This window comes from Podarcis erhardii (assembly GCF_964252035.2).
Source record: "Podarcis erhardii genome assembly, chromosome: 14".
Lineage (NCBI taxonomy): Eukaryota > Metazoa > Chordata > Lepidosauria > Squamata > Lacertidae > Podarcis > Podarcis erhardii.
The window spans coordinates 10,170,389-10,191,349 of record NC_138503.1 but is presented as its reverse complement, the minus strand read 5'-3'; the positions used below and the strand labels follow the sequence as shown (position 1 = coordinate 10,191,349).

At 43.2% G+C, this 20,961-nt stretch overlaps 1 protein-coding gene across 9 annotated transcripts in view; it reads left to right on the top strand.

Annotated features, from left to right (window-relative positions):
* Positions 1 to 19,077, top strand: part of CSNK1G1 (casein kinase 1 gamma 1) — a 57,726-nt gene extending 38,649 nt beyond the window's left edge. For 6 of the 9 annotated variants that reach the window (XM_081839115.1, XM_081839113.1, XM_081839120.1 and 3 more), the window contains one exon: positions 13,508 to 19,077. In XM_081839115.1, the coding sequence (XP_081695241.1) occupies positions 13,508 to 13,562 (55 nt within the window). In that variant the 3' untranslated portion in view covers positions 13,563 to 19,077. Of the gene's footprint in view, positions 1 to 2,216; positions 2,260 to 9,052; positions 9,282 to 13,507 lie in introns of those variants that run through there. The other 3 variants (XM_081839112.1, XM_081839119.1, XM_081839117.1) reach the window with 2 other exon arrangements.
* Positions 19,078 to 20,961: the final 1,884 nt, after the last annotated feature.

Below are 20,961 nucleotides of genomic sequence, written 5' to 3'. Positions count from 1 at the left end.
ACCGCCAACATTCAGAAGGCTGTTCTGAAGGCTGGCGGTGGGAAGAAAAGCCCTTCTCCTGCCTCCAGCCTTCAGAAGAGTTCCCCGCAGGGCTCCCCAAGCTGTGAATGTCTGCCGCGCGCGAAGGGGCGCTCTGCTTAAGAGCGCCACTCGGGCGGGGCAGCAGGCTGCTACCCGCAGCTTGGAGAGCCCTGTGGGGAAGTCCGGCAGGGCTCCCCAAGCTGCAGATGTCTGCCCCACCCGAGGGGCGCTCTGCTTAAGAGCGCCCCTAGTGCGGGGCAGCAGGCTGCTGCCCGCAGCTTGGAGAGCCCTGTGGAGAAGTCCGGCAGGGCTCCCCAAGCTGCAGATGTCTGCCCCGCCCGAGGGGCGCTCTGCTTAAGAGCGCCCCTCGTGCGGGGCAGCAGGCTGCTATCCGCAGCTTGGAGAGCCCTGTGGGGAAGTCTGGCAGGGCTCCCCAAGCTGCAGATGTCTGCCCCGCCCGAGGGGCGCTCTGCTTAAGAGCGCCCCTCGTGCGGGGCAGCAGGCTGCTGCCCGCAGCTTGGAGAGCCCTGTGGGGAAGTCCGGCAGGGCTCCCCAAGCTGCAGATGTCTGCCCCGTCCGAGGGGCGCTCTGCTTCAGAGCGTCCCTCGCACCGGGCAGCAGGCTGCTATTCGCAGCCTAGGCAGCCCTGCAGGAACTCTTCTGAAGGCTGGCGGCGGGAGAAGGGCTTTTCTTCCCACCGCCAGCCTTCAGAAGGCTGTTCTGAAGCCTGGCGGTGGGGAGAAAAGTCCTCCCCCCCCACCAGCCTCCAGAAGAGGTCTGAAGGCCGTCTCCCTAGGAACGCATTAATTGATTTTCAATGCATTCCTATGGGAAACCGTGCTTCGCAAGAAGAAAAACTCGCAAGATGAAAAAACTTGCGGAACGAATTAATTTCGTCTTGCGAGGCACCACTGTACTCTGATTGCATTGCTAACAACTCCTGTATCCCAAACTAAACAACATGGTAAGAATTCAGATATCAATCTTAAGAACCTAAGAAGAGCCCTATTGGATCAAAACAAAGACCTACCTATACAGTCTAGCATCCAGTTTCTCATAGTAGCCAATGAGATGTTTATGGGAACCCCACAAGTAGGACCTGCGGGCAATAGTCTTTCCCTGCTGTTGTTTTTCAACAGCTAGTATTCAGAGGTATGTTGCCCCTGATTCTCAGAGGTAGGATCTTTTCACTCAGATACTTCCTCTCCTGACTACCTGTCCCTACTTCTGTTGCTGGCAGAAATTTGATATTTTCCCAATCTCCCAAGACTGCAAACTTGCGGACATGGAATGCTTCCCTTTCTTGTTGTCTTAATACTGCTACTGTTTCCACCTCTAAAACTGTTTTAAACCACCATCCATGGTATTGCATCCTCTTTCTGCTGGCTACCGTAGCTGAAAGTCACCCATTGTCTTAAATCTCTTCTCCAGCTTCCTTTGTCACTTTCCACACCAGCTTTGTCTTTTGTAGCCTTTAGATTTAAAGGCTCTCCATTATTTTGCTCCAGACCATAAGCTCATTTGATGTTGTCCCATCTATTTTGGTTTCTCTTCCACATTTTCCACTGTCCCCTATGTTCTGCCTAAGTTAGACTGTAAATCCTTTGTGCCAGAAGTGTTACTTCTGCTTTCTCCAGCACATGCTGAAACTTAAATAACACAGTAGCGATGGTGGTAATAATTTATTTCCAAGGCGTGTAGGGAGACTAACTCCTTCTCAAAATGATAAATGAAGTTAAGGAAATGTAGGGGTATTGTTTTGATCAGTTGCCATGTTCCATCAAAGCACTTAAGGTATTTGCATTTGAGCCTTTTTAGCCAGCTATCTCTAGAGTTTCCTTGCAACTTAAAAGGTCCAGAAACCTCCTTGCTGCTCCTATCTGCCAAAGTCCTCTAGAGCACATTCCCGTCAATGATGATTTTCTGATGCTCTAACATAGTTGTCCTAGACAGTTGTGAAAACTTTGTCTCAAAGCAACAATCCCTTGTGCTAGCTCTTTCCTGGTTAGTTGCAGAAGGTTCAGGTGGAACCAGGTTTGACAAGGCAGGTAGACGTCGTGTGTATCACAGATCTGCACTGCATGTTTGCATGACTTGCCATGACATGCTTCCATCTCGCCTCTGAACTAATGTCTCCCTACCTTTCTGTGTTTTTATTTGTCTTTCTTTCTTTCTCCTCACACTGTCTATTGTAGCTGCCTGAAAATGCTCAACTTGTGGTGAGTCACTCTCTCTGGTTCACATACAAGGGGGCGTGAACCAGACTAGGCCATGATTGGCCAAATCAAAATGAAATTAACGAAAGGGGTGGGTGAGCTGCTCAGAGTCCTTGGACCGTCATCCTAACACACCAAACACTTGTCTTTTAAGTTTTATTTGGGTGAACAAATAGTTGAAGTTAGGAAGTGCTTGGAGCTAGAGGCAATAAATTTCCTATGCAATTTTCTCTCTACTTGCACACTTTTGTCAGTTGTCAATTTTTTTGTGGCAGAGGCACAACTGTCCTGAAAAGCATTGCACTTGCTACAGAGCTAGAGTTATGCTGTTTTCAATCCTGATTTCTGTCAGCAACTTCGTGGTAAAAATGTGGCTTGGGTGGGTGTCGCCCTTTGCTTGGTATTTCCAGAGCTAGGCTCCTACAGTAAGAAAATAGTATTTATTCTGGACTGGGAACCAATAAACTATTTTCTGAATTACATCTAGGCTGCTTATACCAGGCACAGATCAAGGTACTTGACTTCCTGTGGCTTCCTGCAGTTTGTGGGGAAGAGTTAGTTTATAGCCTTCAGCTTGTAAAATGGTGCCCTCCAGGTGTTTTGAACTCAGATGTCTGTCGGCCAATGGTCATACTGTATTCTGAAACATCTGGAGGGCACCAGGCTGCAGAAGGTGGGTTAGAGCTTCATATTTTGTTGTAGAGGGTGAGGAGGCAACCTATGTGATGAGGGTTGTTTGCAAGTTGGAAAAAAGCTACTACTCTCACCATTGTGATTATCGCTGATACTTGTTTTTATGTGTGCCCCAAACTGCAGCTGTTCTCTCAAACAGTGTGTGTGAACAAAAGGCATCCATAATGTTTCATGCCAGAGTATAACCTTGAATGCACATGAGTCCACTCCCTTACTGAAGCTAAGCAGGTCTGGGTCTGGTCAGTTCCTGTATGGATGACCACCTGGGATTCTCATGTGTGTGACCATGTGTTGTTCACCAACAGAGGAAAGGCAAGCTAGGGTACAAACATTTTTAAAATTCTGTCTTACACCTATTTTGAGCCCTGATGGGGCCAGAATAAGCAAGAGTTTCCATGTCTGAGCTGCAGAAATCAAGAGTCACAGCTGAATGGCTATGGAGATAGGTTTACTTGCTTTCTGGCTAGTTTTGAGGGTCACTTACACACGGCAACACGGCAACAAGGGGCAAGACCTCCCTCACCTGTCCTGATGCACCAAGCTTACCAACTTCGCTCCTCTTCCATTCTAGCTGGGCTCTCATAGTTGTAAAACACTACATGCTCCTTTCTGTGTAAGAGGTGTCACCCTCATACATTTTAACCTGCACTCTCTCATGAAGAAATGATAACTTTAAAATTTTATTGCAGTGAGGTCTTTAACGTTACTGCAAATGGCTAAACAAATTGTTACCTTTCTGAGCAGTGATGTGTGATTTGGGGCAAGGGTCTCTTATTGTGTGGGATATGGAGAAAGTAGGAGTCCTGCTCTTTCTTTTCTGCTTCTCGGCCTTTTGGCTAAGATCAAGTGTAGTAAGTGTAGAAAACTGCAGTGGAGAGGAATCTGTGTGGTGTTGGGTGTCCTGCTCACCAAATGGGCAGGGGACACTCCAAGAGGATGACTTCTAGATGCTCTTTGGAAGAAATGGTAACATAAATTAGTGCCTCTCTCTTTCCTGGGGCTTTGTAGAGGAAGGGATGCATTTTTTATGAAATGGGAATGTTTTTCCTGACAACTGGACTCTTTAAAAGCAGGTGAGAAGCTTGTGATGTCTGAAACGTGTGGAAAGCGGAGTGTTTTTAAGGAACCAGCTGCCCTTGAGGATTCTGTATTGAGTCCCTCATAGGGTCTACTGCAGCCCTTGAGTTTCTTCCTCCTCTGGCTATATAGTGGTACCACGGGTTAAGAACTCAAATCGTTCTGGAGGTCCGTTCTTAACCTGAAACTGTTCTTAACCTGAAGCACCACTTTAGCTAATGGGGCCTCCCTCTGCTGCTGCGCCACCGGAGCACGATTTCTGTTCTCATCCTGAAGCAAAGTTCTTAACCAGAGGTACTATTTCTGGGTTAGCAGAGTCTGTAACCTGAAGTGTCTGTAACCTGAGGTACCACTGTATATGGAACGAAATCAGCCAAAGGAAGATGGCTAATTCAGTCTGTAGCGCATGCAACTCTTAATCACAGAGCTGTGGGTTCAAGCCCCACTTTGGACAAAAAGATTCCTGCATTGCCGGGGGTTGGACTACTAGATGATCCTTGTGGTCCCTTCCAACTCTATGATTCTATGATATTGTCAAAATAAACTATATAGGTTATTGCATAGAACATCAAATTCAAAGTTAAAAAGTCAAGGTTAATGAGGCACTTCCACCGGGGAAGAAATTACTGTTCTAACCAATGAAATCTAAAGCCCTGAGAATATCTAGAGCCCAAAGAATACCTGTGCTTCTGAACATGTATTCAGTGCAAGAGGCAAATGTTACTAATGTAGCTTACTGTATTTTTCGCTCCATAAGACACACTTTCCCCCTCTTAAAATCTAAGGGAAATGTCTGTGCGTCTTTTGGAGCGAATGTGTAGTCCCTGGGCTGGGGGGACGGGACCCGGGCTTCCCCCACCAGCCCCGACAAGCTCTGGGAGCAGTGGGAAGGCTGCCCGCAGCCTTTCCGCTGCTCCCTGACCTGCTCTTTGGGGCTGGTGGTGGGGGGAAGCTGGGCTTCCCCCGCCAGCCCCACAAGCTCGTGAACAGCTCTGGGGTAGCCCGCGAAGCCTCCGCAGGGCAGCGGGGAGCCTTCATCCCGCTGCCCTGGGGAGGCTTCGCGCGACTATCCCTGGCTTTTGCAGGAGGTGGGGGAAGGGACAGAGTGAGGCTCTCTCACTTCCCCCACCTCCCACAAAAGCCCCCAAAAAACGCATATTTTTTTTCTTGAATCCCCCCCCAATGTAGGTGTGCCTTATGGTCAGGTGCGCCTTACGGAGCGAAAAATGCGGTACATTCTGCAATAATGGATTGCTTGTCTCCGGCTGCTACTGGTAATGATTCCTCCTCCCACAACAAAATAAGTTAATTATTGGAGTGTGTGAAAGAACAACAGAACTCTCACAACCCAACATTCAGTCCTGTGTGTGTTCTGTCCTGGAGAACAAATGTCATTCTTGAGTTTGGACTGTTGAGTGTTAAAATGGTCCTCTTTCAGACTTTTCTAGTACAGTCATACCTTGGTTATCGAACGCCCTGGAACTTGGATGTTTTGGCTCCTGAATGCCGCAAACCCAGAAGTGATTGTCCCGGTTTGCGAACGTTATTGTGGAACCTGAACATCCAACGGTGCTTACGCGGCTTCTCATCAGAAGCCATGATTTGGTTTTTGAACGTTTTGGAAGTCAAACAGACTTCCAGAACGGATTCTGTTTGACTTCCAAGGTACAACTGTAATTGGGGCATCTGTATGCATACCAAATTTCTACTTCTAGGTGGTATGCAAGTACTTTTAACTATTTTGGGCTATGTTTAATGGCCTCTATTCTTAGAGAGTTTCACAAGTGTCCCCACTTTAGGACCTAGACTGTCTTGAACTGAAGGCATAGCAAATCTTAGCTTTCTATGTAACATCCAATACCACAGCACTCTGAGCCCATGAGTTTCAGGCACAAATGTATGGTCTGATTCAGGCATAATTATCCCAGCCTAGCAAACAAAATTGTTTGTCCCTGTCCAATAGGACTGGTATCATTATGTCTGTGGAGCGTCTTCCTACAAAAGACTAGAGAATTCAATTTATGTGGTGGGGCATTTATATTTATTCCTGTAAGGCTTTTATGAAGGAACCATGGAGCTTGCAGAGCTTAATGTTATTTTTTCTGAGGTTTTGCTGAGTTCTAAGTTGGGAGTGTTTACCCCCCATTTTATGTGATATACCAGTCTTGTTTCTGCTTGTTTGTATTTCTGTGGAGGCTGCAGAGGAAAGTACCGGTATATGGAAACACAGTGAGCTAGCAAGAGAGGGATGGAGTATTCAGTCCCTTCTCTACCAGGTGCACACTTACTCACTCTGTAAAATTCATTATCGCAGGCAAATTCTTAAATATACGGCTAGGATAAACAGGCTAGGATAAACATGCCTAGTGAATTTACTACTAGGCATGAATTTTCCAGTAATTGGGTTGTTTTAGGCTGTGTGTGTTTTACTTTACCTTTTCATGGGTATATTCCTTGTGTACTGTTGCCCCTTCTTGAAGTTATTTTCAGACCTGGTCTATATATATGCCAAATGTTTACTCTGTCATCAATGTGGCAGTAGTTTGACCAAATAGTCATATTTGGACTATGATTGTGGATTAGGCCATTATTGAAGTCTTGTTGGGCCGAATGGAACATGGATAGTTTGGAGATGCTGATGCTTATATTTTTCCTTCCTGATCTGACTATTGCTGAGGGCTGCAGATTAAACTGTAGGCTTTCTTATCCATGCATATTCATTCATTTCTGTCTGTAGCTACCTTTTTGTTTTAAATATAAACTGTACAAACAAGTGGGCTCATAAAATACAATAGTCTATATCCAGTGTTCTCTGTTTGCTAGCGCAAGGATGAGTTTTAATGTTGCACAACAGGTGAATCCCATACAACAATTGCACACGTGGAAATTCATTGCACAACATATTGTGCTGTCTGACACGCAACGAAGTTACCAAAGGCCTGTGTATGCATTCTCTGCTTCAACAACATTCTGCTGGTGCAAAACATTTCACCAGCAGGGCAAGTATCCTGCTTAGTGACTTTAACTTGGCACTGCATTGCATACAACCCAGTGTGTGTATATATATATTTTCCCTAAAGAGGTATAGCTAGCAATAGATGTGCACCATAAGGTGTCCCATAAAGTTCATGGTTATCAGCAGTTCTGTAGTCTTAAGACATACTTGGCCATACCTGATTCTTTAGGAGGGTGTGTGTGTGTGTGTGTGTGTGTGTGTGTGTGTGTATGTGTGTGTTTTAAGAGTTCAGAGTTCCTGAGTATGTATCTGCAGTCTTTTGAGCCACATCATGTGCTGTTGCTTTTGGAATAACTCCCTACTGCAGCTGTAGGAAGGGCACTTTATTTATTTCTTATTTGCCTACTGCTTCAAACCGAAGTATCGTAAGCGGTTTACACACAAAAATTAAAATATCATAAATACTCTGTGTGTGCTTCAGAGGGGTCTTCCCTTCTAAACATAAGCTGCCTGGGGGAACTTCTCTTAACCCTGTAGCAGGACAGGGTGTGTGACGTTGGAGATTTCAGCAGGAGTGCATCTCCTACACTTGTGAGAATATCTCGGATTAGGGCCAACCTGCATTCCCTACAAACTTAAGTAGCTTCCTCCCCTGGCTTTGTTTGCTGAGTTCTTGCTGGGGTCAGAGTATATGATTCTGTCCATTTGTTTCTGGGCAGTGGAGAACTTGACACTTGGCAATGGTGGATCACTAGTCTCACTGTCCCAGGGAATTTTACCCACAGTTCAAGAATTTAGTCTTAGATCATCCTTTTGTAACATTGTCTGATCCTTTAAAAGAGAGAAAACTATGTTAGATATCTGTTTGCTACCAAACCAAACGTGTGCACCTGTTTTGGACTACAACTCCCATTTGGCTGGGGCTGGTGGGAGTTAGTTCAAAGCAACTGCAAGACCCCAAGTTGGGAAATGCTGCAATAGGCTATGGAACTAAAAATCCAAGGCTATCCTGTTGGTGGTGTCCCCTACTGCCCTACCTTATTTTGTAGGTTATATCCCTTGGAGGCATTTGACCCTCCTCTCATATTTGGGCAGCATTTAAAATGCTAAAATACCTTAACAAGCAATCTGTCTGCCAGCTTGTATTTACTGTCTTCAAAATATTATCCTCTACTTCTGTTACTGTTTAGGAACAAGTTGGCTTTCAAAACTAAAAAATAAATTCAAATGAAAACACACACAAAAACACAGTGTAACTTAAGCAGTTGGGCATCTGGGAGCCCCTATAATTAAACCCATTCCAAAGTTTTGCTGAATAACAATTTTCACCTAGCCATTAAAAGTCCTAGGCTGTTTAGGTCTTGATAGGGTAAAACCAGCACTTTAAATTTTGCTCAGACCAAACCAGAGAAGTTAGTGAAGTTTTTTGCTGGCAGCAATTTGCAGAATATTTGTGCTGTCTGGCAGCATTGCAACATCATTATCTATCTGGGGAGTAGTGTGTGTGTTTAGAAATATGCAAATGGCTTTGCATTATGATGCTGGCCTTCTAGCATAATTGGTGCATTTTATTCAACTTCTGTGTGTTTTTGTATATACCATGCTCAGTCATAATATTTTCGTTGGACAGGACAAGCTGCATATTTCAAAAGTGTAAATCTTCCATTGACATGAGTGGTAGGCCATTGTTATTTATTAGCATTTATGGAATCATTTGCATTGCATTAAGAGCTGATACACACACCCATTTTCTTAAGTGGGAAAGTCAGAACTGGGGCGAATCTCCTTGTATTATTTCTGAAAAACCATGTTCAGGACATGGTTAGCCAGAAATTATACAGTATAGTGAATTTCACAAGACACTTTTGCTATGTGACTATTGGGAGGGGAAATCATTTTATGGCAACTCTTCCACCTTAGAAATTTGAGGTGATGGGAACATTAGAAATAATTGCTAGCATATCTACTTCTGCCACTTGTTTGTATAGATGGAAACAATGAATGTGGGAAATGGGTGTTTTTAAGGAATATATCACGTATTCCATCAGTCTTTGTGACTCTCTCTCTCTGTCTCTGCTTCATTTCATAGTGAATTAATTTCATAGGTGAAGGCCACCCAGTGTCCACTCCAGGCTTCTCATAAGAGACTGGTTTGTCTGGTTCTGCCAACCATCCAGCCTGTGTCATCTGTAATGGAAGCCATCTGTGCAGCATAAGTCACCCTAGCTTCATGCATGCCTCTCAGGTTTTACAGATCAACTTCCTTCACTTATGTTGTTCATTTTATCATTGATTAAAATACACCATGTCAAAACCTAGATATGTCACCTTCCTGTTTTATTATAGAGTTGTCTTTCTCTCTGAGGTTTTATCCACTAATGAGATCACATGCCTCATATGGGGCTACCTATGCAAAGTAAATCAAATTGTGTAATCAAGGTTTCAGATTTTACACCTAAAATTAATTATGGAAAATAAGCAACTCTCTATAGCAAGTTAAGTTAGTTTGATCTCTCAAGATGCAGATTTTCTGTGAATAATAATTTTCTAGTGAGGTCTGTATTACAGAAATTTCAGTTAGGTAAACAGTTATTATTTGTGGAGTGGAAGTTTATGCAAGAACCAGTTGTACCTCTAAGGACTGCCTTGCCCTCTCTTCTTTGCTCCAAGCAAGGTTGGTGCTATGGGGTTCTTTTCATCCATGAGATGGAGCATAGGAGGCTCTGCAGGGATTGCCAGCGCCCAAGGAGGAGATCAAGCTTTGTCCACTCCCTGCAATGTCTCCAATTGCAGCTGCTTTGATTACTATTGTAGAAGGTAGTGGAATCCGTAACGCTAAATATTGTTAGTGGAAAACCCATTCACTTCTCTGGAAAGGGAAGGATACATACAGTCCATTTGTACTGATGAGCATTTTGCCAGCATGCAATATTCTCCCAAATTGGTTGAGTCTCCTTTAAAAACACACACATTGTACAATAGATTGTAATTGATCCAGAAACTGAGAGTGGGAGAAACATAGTTGTGCTGATGCTAGCAGTGCCTGTAGCTCTGTTCTAATGCGGCAGGCCATGCACTATAGGCATTTGATATTGCAGTGGGTGACCAGATGCTAATGTTAACTTTGATTGTAGCTCAGTACAACACAGTGAGTTCTCCGCCTTTTCTTTTCCTCCCCCTTCTTCCCCATCATTCACAGCTCTGTGAGACCAACACAATGGCTTATTGCTTTGCATGGGCTATTCATTGTGGTGTCTTTCTCCAAACTATGGAGAGCTCCTCATGGTCACATGTGGGCAAAGTTTCCTCTCTCATCCTTGTTTCGAGGATGAAAATGGGCAACATTCAAAAGTCATCTGTCCTTGTTCTGCTTCATTATGCTTGGATGACTAATAGTTTTCTCCTTGAGTTATTGAAAGAGGGAGTACAAGGGTGATAAGACGCATGTTGAAAGCTGCTTCTGTCTAGTAAACTTTGTCAGGCAAGTCCAGGTGGCTCAGGTAAGAAGGCAAGCAACATGCTACAAGGAAGGAGGAAAAACTCCTGGAGGATAATCTAATTTGTGAGAAGGCAATGGGTGATTCCTTTTTGACCACAAAGGGCAGGAGACCTATCAGGGAAGGGCTTCTAGGCCATAAATTGCTAACACAGCAATTTTTTGAAAAAAAATATTATTTCTACTAAGTATTATGTAAGCAATTATTCCACAATAATTCCACAATAATTATACATTACAGTACACATAAATAACAAATGAAGACAAAAATATTAATTAAATCTAATGACAATAAATCATGATCTATTAAAGCAAGTATTAACTTGCTTTTAATTAGCTAATTCAGATATTCATCTGTTGGTCAACTTATTCCCAGAATGTAGTGGGATTGAAAAGTTCAATCTTTCATAGACTTCATTATTCCAGTATTGAGGGGTGAGGGAACCTTCAATCTTTCAATAAATTACTTTGCTGCTTTCCTCCCCTGTTACCTCGTTTGTGAGTTTAATTGAATAAGCCATGCCCATACCCTCAAGCACCAGGGGTCAATAGAGGGCAAGTTAATTTTCTTTCATTTATGACTAATACCCAGTTGTGTTGCTGTTAATAAATCTGTAATCTTGAGATCCTAGGAAGATGACCAATCAGTTCATTGACTAACTGCCGCCTATGTGGTTTTTTTTGTTTTTGTTTTTAAAAAACCACCCCAGCTATGATAGAGATTCAATCATTTATTATTTTGGGGTATAACTGAAAGAGTTGAGAAATCCATTGGAGTTACCCTACAATACTCATTTTGTGTTTGAGCATAAGTTTGAGTGCCAGTTACTGCTCAAATACAGTTGATATAAAACTGTTCACAATTTGTATACATGGAGTGGGCTCTATTATCTGTAAAAAAAAAAAATCATTAAATCATCTTTCCATGTTTGTTATCTGAGAGAAATGTCCTGTTGAATGCAAATTTGCCACCATGCTATAAATTTAACTTAAAGTTTAAGTTATTGGAGATCAGAATTTCAGATCTTGTACACCCTCTTTGTGAACTGTGTTTTACTATTAATTTTGTAATTATATAATTAACTTCCTAGCCACTGAAGTATGGGAATGCCTTGCCTCCCTTCTTGTGTCTTTATTGGTCTCTCAAGATATTTGTAAAAATAATCTCCTAAAATCTTGTAGGGTGGTGTTGGGAAGAAGGTTGATTGCAAGGATTTCTGATTCCCAACTGTTTAACCATTCTAACAACAAAATGACACTCTCTTGATCTAGATTATGTAGTTGAAATGATAACCTGGAGTGGGCTTTTTATATTGAATGACTTATATACTTCATTTCATTCTGGTACTCAAAAAGAAAGAAAAAACACACGCAAATGTCTGGCCTCATAATTTTTTTTATTCTATGTTTCTGTCTTTGGCACCTGGCTCTGGTTAGGAGATCTTGGGGTTCTGGTAAAGAACCACATAACCTCACAAGTCATGAAGCCTGTCCACCTTTACTGCAGATCATGCTTAGCCAAGCCTAGGTTTTATCCAGCTTTCATGCATATGCCAGATACATTTTACTTCAGAGCAAAAATATCTACTCTAAGCGTGTTGTTAAATCCACCTGCTTTATCTTTGTTGCCTTATCAATTATAAACTGTGCTTTAAAAAATAATTGATTCTACCTTGGCTTTTGATCGATTAAATTTCCATATTACCAAAATTTGGGGGTATGTATTGGTGGTGGTGATTTTGGCAGAAAGACACTGTGCCTCTTCAACATGAGACAGCAAATAACAGATAAAACCTATCTCTCATTTCTAAAGTGGCGAAAAACATCTTTATTTGTATCATTTTGAGAGTTAGGATTACAGGATATTATGGACAATCACACCAGAATAAAAATGGCTTCAAGATTTGAACAGTTTCAGACCCCACCAGCATTTAAGATAATACAGAATTTAAAAGACTTACTTGCATTGAATCCAACCATAAGTTTCAGTTTCCTGTGGTTTTTAATGCTAGAAGGAAATCTGTGGTGTAAGGCAAACTATACCTGCTAACCTTGGGAGAAAATGTACCTTTTCCCATCAAGCTAGACACAGAGAAGAGGAAGCACACAAATCTGGGTACCCTGTATAACTGATATTTTTTTTAATTGATAAAATTATCTTCTACAAATCGTCATGACTACAACTTTAATTTCTGATTAATCATAGATTAAATTGATTGCTTGAAATCCACTTCCCTATAAAGCATGTTTTTTCCATCTGTTTTTATAGCAAGGGTGATTTCTTGTTCAAGTCACTGTTCTAGAATTCTACTTCAAGTGTTTTGGAAACTTCAGATCAGGACCACTTTGTGTTTAGCAGTTGAATTCCAACCCGTGTTGTTTAAGTAATTCTTCCACACTTCTTTTCAATCCCTCTTGTATTTTTAGGCAACAGAGGTGGATTTTCTCATCTTATACTACATAGGTCCATCTGTGTCAGCAGCATCCCATGCCAGGGTTCTTCATGTCTCAGAATTATCTTAGGAGTTGTTAGCCACAGTTCCACTCTAAAAGCATCCTGTTTGTTCATAGTTTCTTGTATAGTAAATGTATCATCTGTGTTGGTGAAAGCAACTTGGTTAAAAGTGTGTGTTCTTGCAGCTTTCTGCCGGCGGTGGGGGTGGCAATTCTGAGTTGTGTGCCTTTCAGACGGAATCGGCCATGTTCACATTCCCCGTTAGTTGCAAATGATGTTGGTTTGGAAAATAATGCCAAAGCTAGAGGCTAGAACTGGTCATGGTAACCCTCAAGTTATTACAGCCCTTGAAAAATCACATGGGTCCCCAGAGCATGGTGGCGATTCCTGGTGGTGATTATTGGACTACTTTGATGCTTTGAATGTCTTGAGTTTATCTGTTGTTGCAGGAGAGGGTGGGTGTTGGGAGCATGTGTGTTGTGTGTTTCTGAGAGTGAAGAAGTTGGCCACGTCACATGCATTGTGTTGGAAGGAGAGGGCTTGCTGGAGGTCCCGGTACTCTCTATTGATTTGCTGTGTTCTTTGTGCTCCAGGTGCTGCTGCTTCTATAAGAGGAAAAGGAAGAAGTCTTCCCAACGCCAGAAATGACAGGCGTCTCCTTGAGGTCTTTGGGGGACTTTGTTTACCTGCTGTTCCTGCCACGTCTTATTGAATGGGGCTTCTCTTGGGGAGAGGACAAGAAACACGGGACATATAAACCAAAAAGAGAGGAAGGGGGGAAAATTCCAAAATAAACATTCAGGTGGATTCCCTAAATGGTCTCGCTTGCTCACTCCACGCTTGAAGCTCCTTTTGGAATCAGGATTGCATCCTTTCCAGCACTCGTTGCCCTTGTTGGAAGGTTGGCTGGCTACCTTCCTGTCTGTATAGCAGTTCAGCAAAGAGGGCGTTCCTGGTGGATGTGCTTTTGTTCCCGCTCCCTTTCTCTTTTGTTCTCGACATGCTTTCCCCCCCACCAACAGCGGGGGGCTTTATGAACTGCGGGGTCAAGATGGTGGTGAAGAGAGGATGCTCTCAAGAGGACCCAGCTTCTCTTGCTGCGAACGGCTTAGTTTTGACTACACTGGCAGCTTAGACCTGATCCTTCTTAATCGCACTCCAACGAATTCCATGATAGTAAGCCAATGGCGAGAGAACTGCAATCTACATTTCCAGTTGCCTTGATTTACTGGTTTCTGTGGCATCTCCCTTCTCAGAATGGTTACAGAGAAGTGTCAGTTGTTCTAAAGGAACTTACGTTGTTGCACTTTTAATTATTTTTAGCATTATGTATGCGTATGCTGTACTTGCGTGTCCCCCCCCCCCTTGTGGGTGTGAATGATGCCAGCACACATGTTCAGCTTGTATTTGAGTGCAAAGCCTCCCTTTGACTTAGTCTGTCCACCACATTTGGAATCCCCTGGGACTATTCAGGGGTTTTCATACCCCACTGTTGGTTGTGCACTGAAGCTTACTTGAATTTTCAGCTGCCCTTTCCAGCTGTCAGTGAACACCCCTCTTGTGGTTTTTCTCCATGGTGCCTGACATAACCTGCTTGGAATTGGAAGTCTTTCTGCTGGCAGGAAGGAGAAAAGTCAGCTGGGCTGAATTCTGGGCAGGTCACAGAAATGCAAATGCAGACTACTGTAACCGAAAGTGGAAAGGATGAGGCAGTTTGGCCATTTAAAGGGAGCAAAGCTATTTCATCAGCGAGAGGACACTGCCACTGCCTTAGATGACATATTTTATCAGGCCTTTTAGAAGTTCAAGGCCATCTATACAGACTAGAATAGCATGTGGCTTCCAGCAGAGCAGTCTGAGTATTACCTATGATTCTTTCTGTTATGCAGTCAGGGCTCCTTATTAACATGCCCCAGGCAATTGGATAACTTTGTTTTATTCTGACTTTCCAAATGGGATTGGCCGCTCTGCATTCAGTGTGCTCCAAGGCAGAGATTGTGAACTCCAGCAGATCTTCTGTGGATATGGCTTGAGACAAATAATTGGAAATTTGAGGGAGTTGGCCCCAAAGGCCAGGACATACCATGTGGCCTCTGCCTACTGCCTTGAAGTGAACTGAAAATGTTTCCTTTTCAGAAATTTGATACCTGAAATCTTGTGTCTCATCTTCCCTAATAGGTGGCACCACAATGCTGTAGTTCAGACAGTAATCCTTGGGGAGGGAGTTATCTCATGACCATAACCCTCTTAACTTGTTGGGGAAAACTCTGGGAGCTCCTTGCCTACAGACAGAAGAAACCTGCTCAGGGAGAAGAAGCAACTCTCTCTGCAGAAACTCCTTTGGTTCCCGTCAATTTCTTGAGTATTCTTCTTAATCTAAAAGCCTCATTTTTAGCTTTGCTTGGCTGAGCTTTGGACTGCCTTCCTCTCCCTGGATCCCCCAACACTACTTCAACCCTTGAGCCAAATGGTAGACTTGTTTTTCTCATGAGCTGTCCATCCTAGAAAGTTGTGCATCCATTTTCTGAGTGTGGCCAATTGCCTTTTTATTGCATTTAAAATGCAGATAAGAGGAGTGAATTCTTCACCATCAGTCATTGATTAGAAGGGTTTGCTTTTTTTAGAAGACCTTTTAAACTTCTCAGCCCATTCCTCCTGACTACTAACACTCTCTTTAAATGTTTCTAAGGCCACCTGCTAAAATGAGCCTTGTTTCCCGCTCTTGGCATGGGAAATATCAAATATGAGATGTAAGATTTCATGAAAACTTGACCTTTGTGCTCCCAGCTGCACCACACGCATCTGTCCTTTTGCAGTCTAGTTCTCTTCCACTGAGGAGCATCTTAGAATTTGCAAATGGAGGAAGCTACACAATAAACAGTCTCCCCCCCCCCAATTGTTTTTCTTTAGAAGTCTTCATTATTTTTAATGTCTGATGGTTGAAATCGATCTTGCTTTTGCTTCTCTGCTCCATTGCTCAGGAGATCTAGCTTTCTTCTGAATGAAAATATTTGTATGCATATAGGGAACATGTGCTCTTGAAGCAGGTTATTATCCAAACCAAACTGTAAGAAATGTCTCACAGTAGGGATACTTGAGTAAAAGTCTGGATTTAGTGGACTCATGGTAAGGAGCAAGAGAAACTAACTTGATCTGGATTACTTGTAGGACCCTCTTCTACTGCAAGTGAACATTTCAGTTGTTAAGCATCTATATGGGAGAATGTATGCAAAGTGCTGGCCCATTTTATCAAAACAGTCTCCCAGTTTCCCAGTGCTTCCATACAGTGTCTTCATATCAGGGCTGTTTCTGCAGCCTCCCATTTTCAATGAAGCAACATGGAGCCGAAGCCGTCTTCAAGTATTCTTCTCCATTTCTGAAATGTGCTAATTTTTCCCAGAGAAGAGTCAGTGGTAAAAATGACTTTCTCCCCCTTCATTCTTAACTATTCAATCTTAGCTGTTTTGAAGAGAATACTATGATCATCAATAATACTACAGCTAATTACTTTTGCTTCCAGTTCTAAATCAGCGCCATCCTTTGCAAAACAAAGCTGATGGTATTTGATTATTTTGAAAGAAACGTTCAGAAGCTAGTGAATAGGAATGAGTAAGATTATATAGGTCTCCTTTCCCTCTCATCACTGGATGTGTGTCTTTCCAAAGGCCAAATCTGCTTAATTGTGAGGATTGCCTTGCTTCAGGACCTGACTAGCTGGCCTCTAATGTTCTCTGGGTCTCGGAGAATAACATGTCAGCACATATTCTTTAAAAAAGACATGGATAGTTCTTCCAAGTGCTCATTCAAAATCTACCTTCAGTTTTGTCGCTTGGAAAGGCAGGTGTCTGTAAAATGGACTGGTAATCCTTTGTAGACCCCTCCACCCTCTTGAATTTTAAATAGTCATGATCATGACTTTGCTACCAAACAGTTGCCTTTCTTTTTAGGGTGGAAGAAATTAAAATAGCTAATCTGCATTAGTCTCTATAAAAGCAGCTTTCTTGTGATGTAATGAGTATATCACTCTGAAAATTGCCAGTGGCAGAATTAGAAAATTCTTTTCCTTGGGGCTGGTTTGAATTTCTTTCTCCCTTTCAATTTTCAGGCCTTAATCTTATATTTTAAAACACACGCCATGAACTTATCTTCAAAAACTATTGCTTCCTGGGACGCTTGTTCGTCAAAATGACCTGCCCAGTGCCCCTGTAGTCCAAAACAGGCATGCATGACTTAAATCTTTCCACATCCGTGGTTTATAATGGCTTGCAGGATGGAGGAACAAAATGTATATTGCTCCTTGACGAATGGAACTTGTAAGCTCTCCCAAGAGCTTTTATGAATGATGCTTTGTGGAAGGTAAACTGCCATGGTGAGCATTTCTTTGTATGTAGTCTGAAGATGGTGTTGTATTGCTGGGTGTGAACAGCCAAATATGCACCTCCCTATAAATACAAAGCCATAAGCCCCGTTTTCTCAAAATACTAAAGATGGGGGAAGAGGGAAAATATGCTTTCTGCATTGCTTATCAGGCCTTAAAGGAAGTACCCATTGTTCGGCTTGGAAGGCTAGTTTTTCCCATTGGTTTTGAGCCTCACTGATTGAGCTTCCTTTTCTTTTTGCAGGTCTTGATGTTGGCATGATGTGTAGCAGTTAAAGGGCCTAAGAATGCCAGGCTACTTTGCTTGCCTTGGCAGTTCTCAGTGCCGTGTTTGTATTATGCATATCCCAGTAAGTGACTGGAAGGGAACTGATTTCTCAAGCCTCCCTTAATAGTTTTACTGCAGGTCTCGGGTGGGGTAGCTCTAGCCCTCTAGATGTTTTTGGACTACAACTCCCATAATCCCTAATCACTGACCATGCTGGCGGGGACCAACGGAAGCTGGAATCCAACAACATCTGGAGGGCCACAGGCTTCCTATCTGTGCTGTAGATGAACCACTATAGGAATTACTCTCTGCTGTGTGAATGCCTGGAGGGGGTGCAGATCTTTACTTCAGTATTTGTTATGCAGCAGGCCTTGGGTCTGAGGATGAGCTGCAGCTTAGTCTGCATGCTTTATTACCAAACTTCTTAATTGCGAGGAAACCTCAGTCTCTGACCAGGATGCCCTTGCCTCAGCTTAGTGATGTAGTAGTAGGAACCTCCACTTCAGCACCTCATGGGGATTTAGTTCTGGAGTTGTTGCCTCAGAATACTGCTCCTATGGAGGGTGTGGTTTCTGAGAGGGACTGGGACACTCTTACATTGAGCACCTGGTTCCAGTGCCTGCTCTGAGTTCAGTATCCTCCCCCCCCCCCCCCAAATGACAGGTGCATGCCAATCAAACACAGGCAGGAAAATGGCTTTAAATAGCTTCTCTCATCCTCTTAAGACTGTCTCAGGAAAATGATCACTTTTTTCTAAGAAATGCTTTTCCAAACCGCATAACTGCTGCATAACTGTATAGGCTACCTTGTGGAACTTGGGAACAGGTTAATCTTCTCCAGTTAGAAAAGCAACTTGATAGTGATAAGTCTGTCTTTGCAATTACCAAGCAGAGAAGAGAATTATCATTTGGGGGCAGGTGGACCATACCAAATATTGTATCTTCCCCAAACAGGGAAACCACAGTTAAGTGGCTTGTTCCCATTGGAAATTTTGTGATGTATAATTTATTACGTCTGTTTCTTTAATGTAGGCCTTTTGTGCTTTTAAAAATGGGATGATTGGGATAATGAGTGCAACTCTTGTTACTGTAAAGAAAAATCAGCTGTGAAAAATCTTTTTTAAAGTATTGTGTGCACATGTCTGATTCTTGTTGAAATGCCTTTTGATTTTTAATCTTTTGATTTTAAATGTGTAATGCAATGTTTTATTCATATAATCCTGGCACTGCTCTTGGAACTTGGCAGTGAACATGAAGCGTAGTATTTTTTAACATGAATGTCAATTTCAAATGCATTTGAAACGGTTCAGGATAAGGGCTCACAAACACGATGTGCAGGAGGCTCCTCTGGCGCTAGTTGGATTTCAATTTGCCAGGAATTGGGTCCTGCTACTGATCTTTTCTGATGTGCCTGTTTTTAATGGGACATTGCAAGAAATGTTGTGTACCTTAAATACCCCCCTTTCCCCTATTTGCACCCTTTTAATGTAAAATAAAACATCAAATTTGCTCTGTTCACATCTGTGTAGTCCTTTTTATTTTCTCTTGGGTGCTGTCAGGGAACTGACATCAGAACGAGAGGTGGAGGCAAGGCTCCACAGCGATGCCGGAGAGGGGACCAGCAGGGGGGAAGGAATTCAGCGTAACACCGGTAGAGAAGGGAGGGAAATGGAGGATTCGGAGAGAGGTCTCCAAGACCCTTCACCCGAGACTAGTGGGGAGAGCGCGGACACGCCTCTGCCTTCCCCTTACTTGCGCAGACGAGTTCCGCGCAGGGAAAGTAGGAGGAGACTTGGTGTCAAACAGCTCTTATGCTGGAAGAAGTTCAAGAAACGCCCACTGACGGATTCTGCAAGTGACTGACCGGCCACGGAGTGTGAGTTGTCAGCCAAAGCATGGTTGGCCAGGCAATCTAACCAAAACTGAAGGCAACTTACGCACAAGTAACCCCTTACAACCATTACAGGTGCCATGTCCCATCACATTTAGCATCTTGAAAACAAAGAGGATTCTACTCCTGTGATGAGACACTGCATTTCCAACCAGTAACCACAAAATATGCTAATACTGTATTGTCTAAGAGAAAACTGGAGATGTTTGCAACGTAGATTATATTTGCAAAAGAAGCATAAACACAGCTTGCATGTGCTTTTGTGCTTCCATGGTCTCACCAACAAAGGAAGCATTCATGTTCAATTCTGTCACCTTGGTTTTGAATTGAGACCATGCACTGTGTTAGTTTACTAATGCCTGGCTGTTTGTCATCATCAGGCAGAAGTTATGAAAGACTACTCTCTGTCTTGATGCTGTAGTGAATATGTTGTGTACTATGTGCACACTGAACACAGTATTTTACATTCACTTGCATGCTATCCTCTGCAGTCAGAGTCAGTGGCCAGGTAGCCAAGTGCTGTCATGTTATTTGGGATAGTGAACAATTCTGAAATGCTCCTGTTAGGGTGGTTGGGCAACGGAATGAGAAATAAGGTTTAAGTAAACATAAGAGCCTGCTGGATCAAGCCAGTGTGGGAAACCTGCAAATAGGACCCAAGCACAACAGCACTCCCCCTTCCTGTGTTTTCCAGCAACTGACATTAAGAAGAAAGGGTTAGTAATGGTGATTAGCCTTAATTCAGAATGAATTTAACTTTTAGAACCTTCCATTGGTGACCATTGCTCATGGGGGGATCAAATTCCATAGTTTTGCACTGTGTGAAGATGTAATTTGATTCTTCTAACCTTCTACAAGTGCTACTATTATGAGAGAGGGAGAGATACATTTCTCTGTCTGCTCTCTCCACACCATGCATAATTTTATATCCCTCTGTTGTGTAAATTGCACACTTTGTTGTTGTTTAGTCATTTAGTTGTGTCCGACTCTTCGTGACCCCATGGACCAGAGCACGCCAGGCACTCCTGTCTTCCACTGCCTCCTGCAGTTTGGTCAAACTCATGTTGGTTTGCACACTACACAATGCTATTTTAGAGAACACTTCAAAGGAAGCGGCTGTAGCTTGGTGGTAGAGCTGTGGATCACTCCTGAGGATCAATCCTGCCTGAAACCCTGGAGAGCTGCTGTCAGTCAGGTAACGCTGAGCTAGATAAATCATTGGTCTGGCTCAGTATATACAAGGCAGCTTCCTATATGCTCAGTACTGTACAGTGGACGCCTGGGTTGCGAACGTGATCTGTGCAGGAAGCACGTCCGCAGAGTCCGCAACCCACAGCACCGTGTCTGCGCGCGCCGTGGTTGCAATTCGGCGCTTCTGCGCATGCGCAAGGCGCGATTTAGCGCTTCTGCACACATGCAAGCACTGAAACCCGGAAGTAACCTGTTCCGGTACTTCTAGGGTTGGTGCGGTGCGCAACCCGAAATCATGCGACCCGAAGCGTCTGTAACCC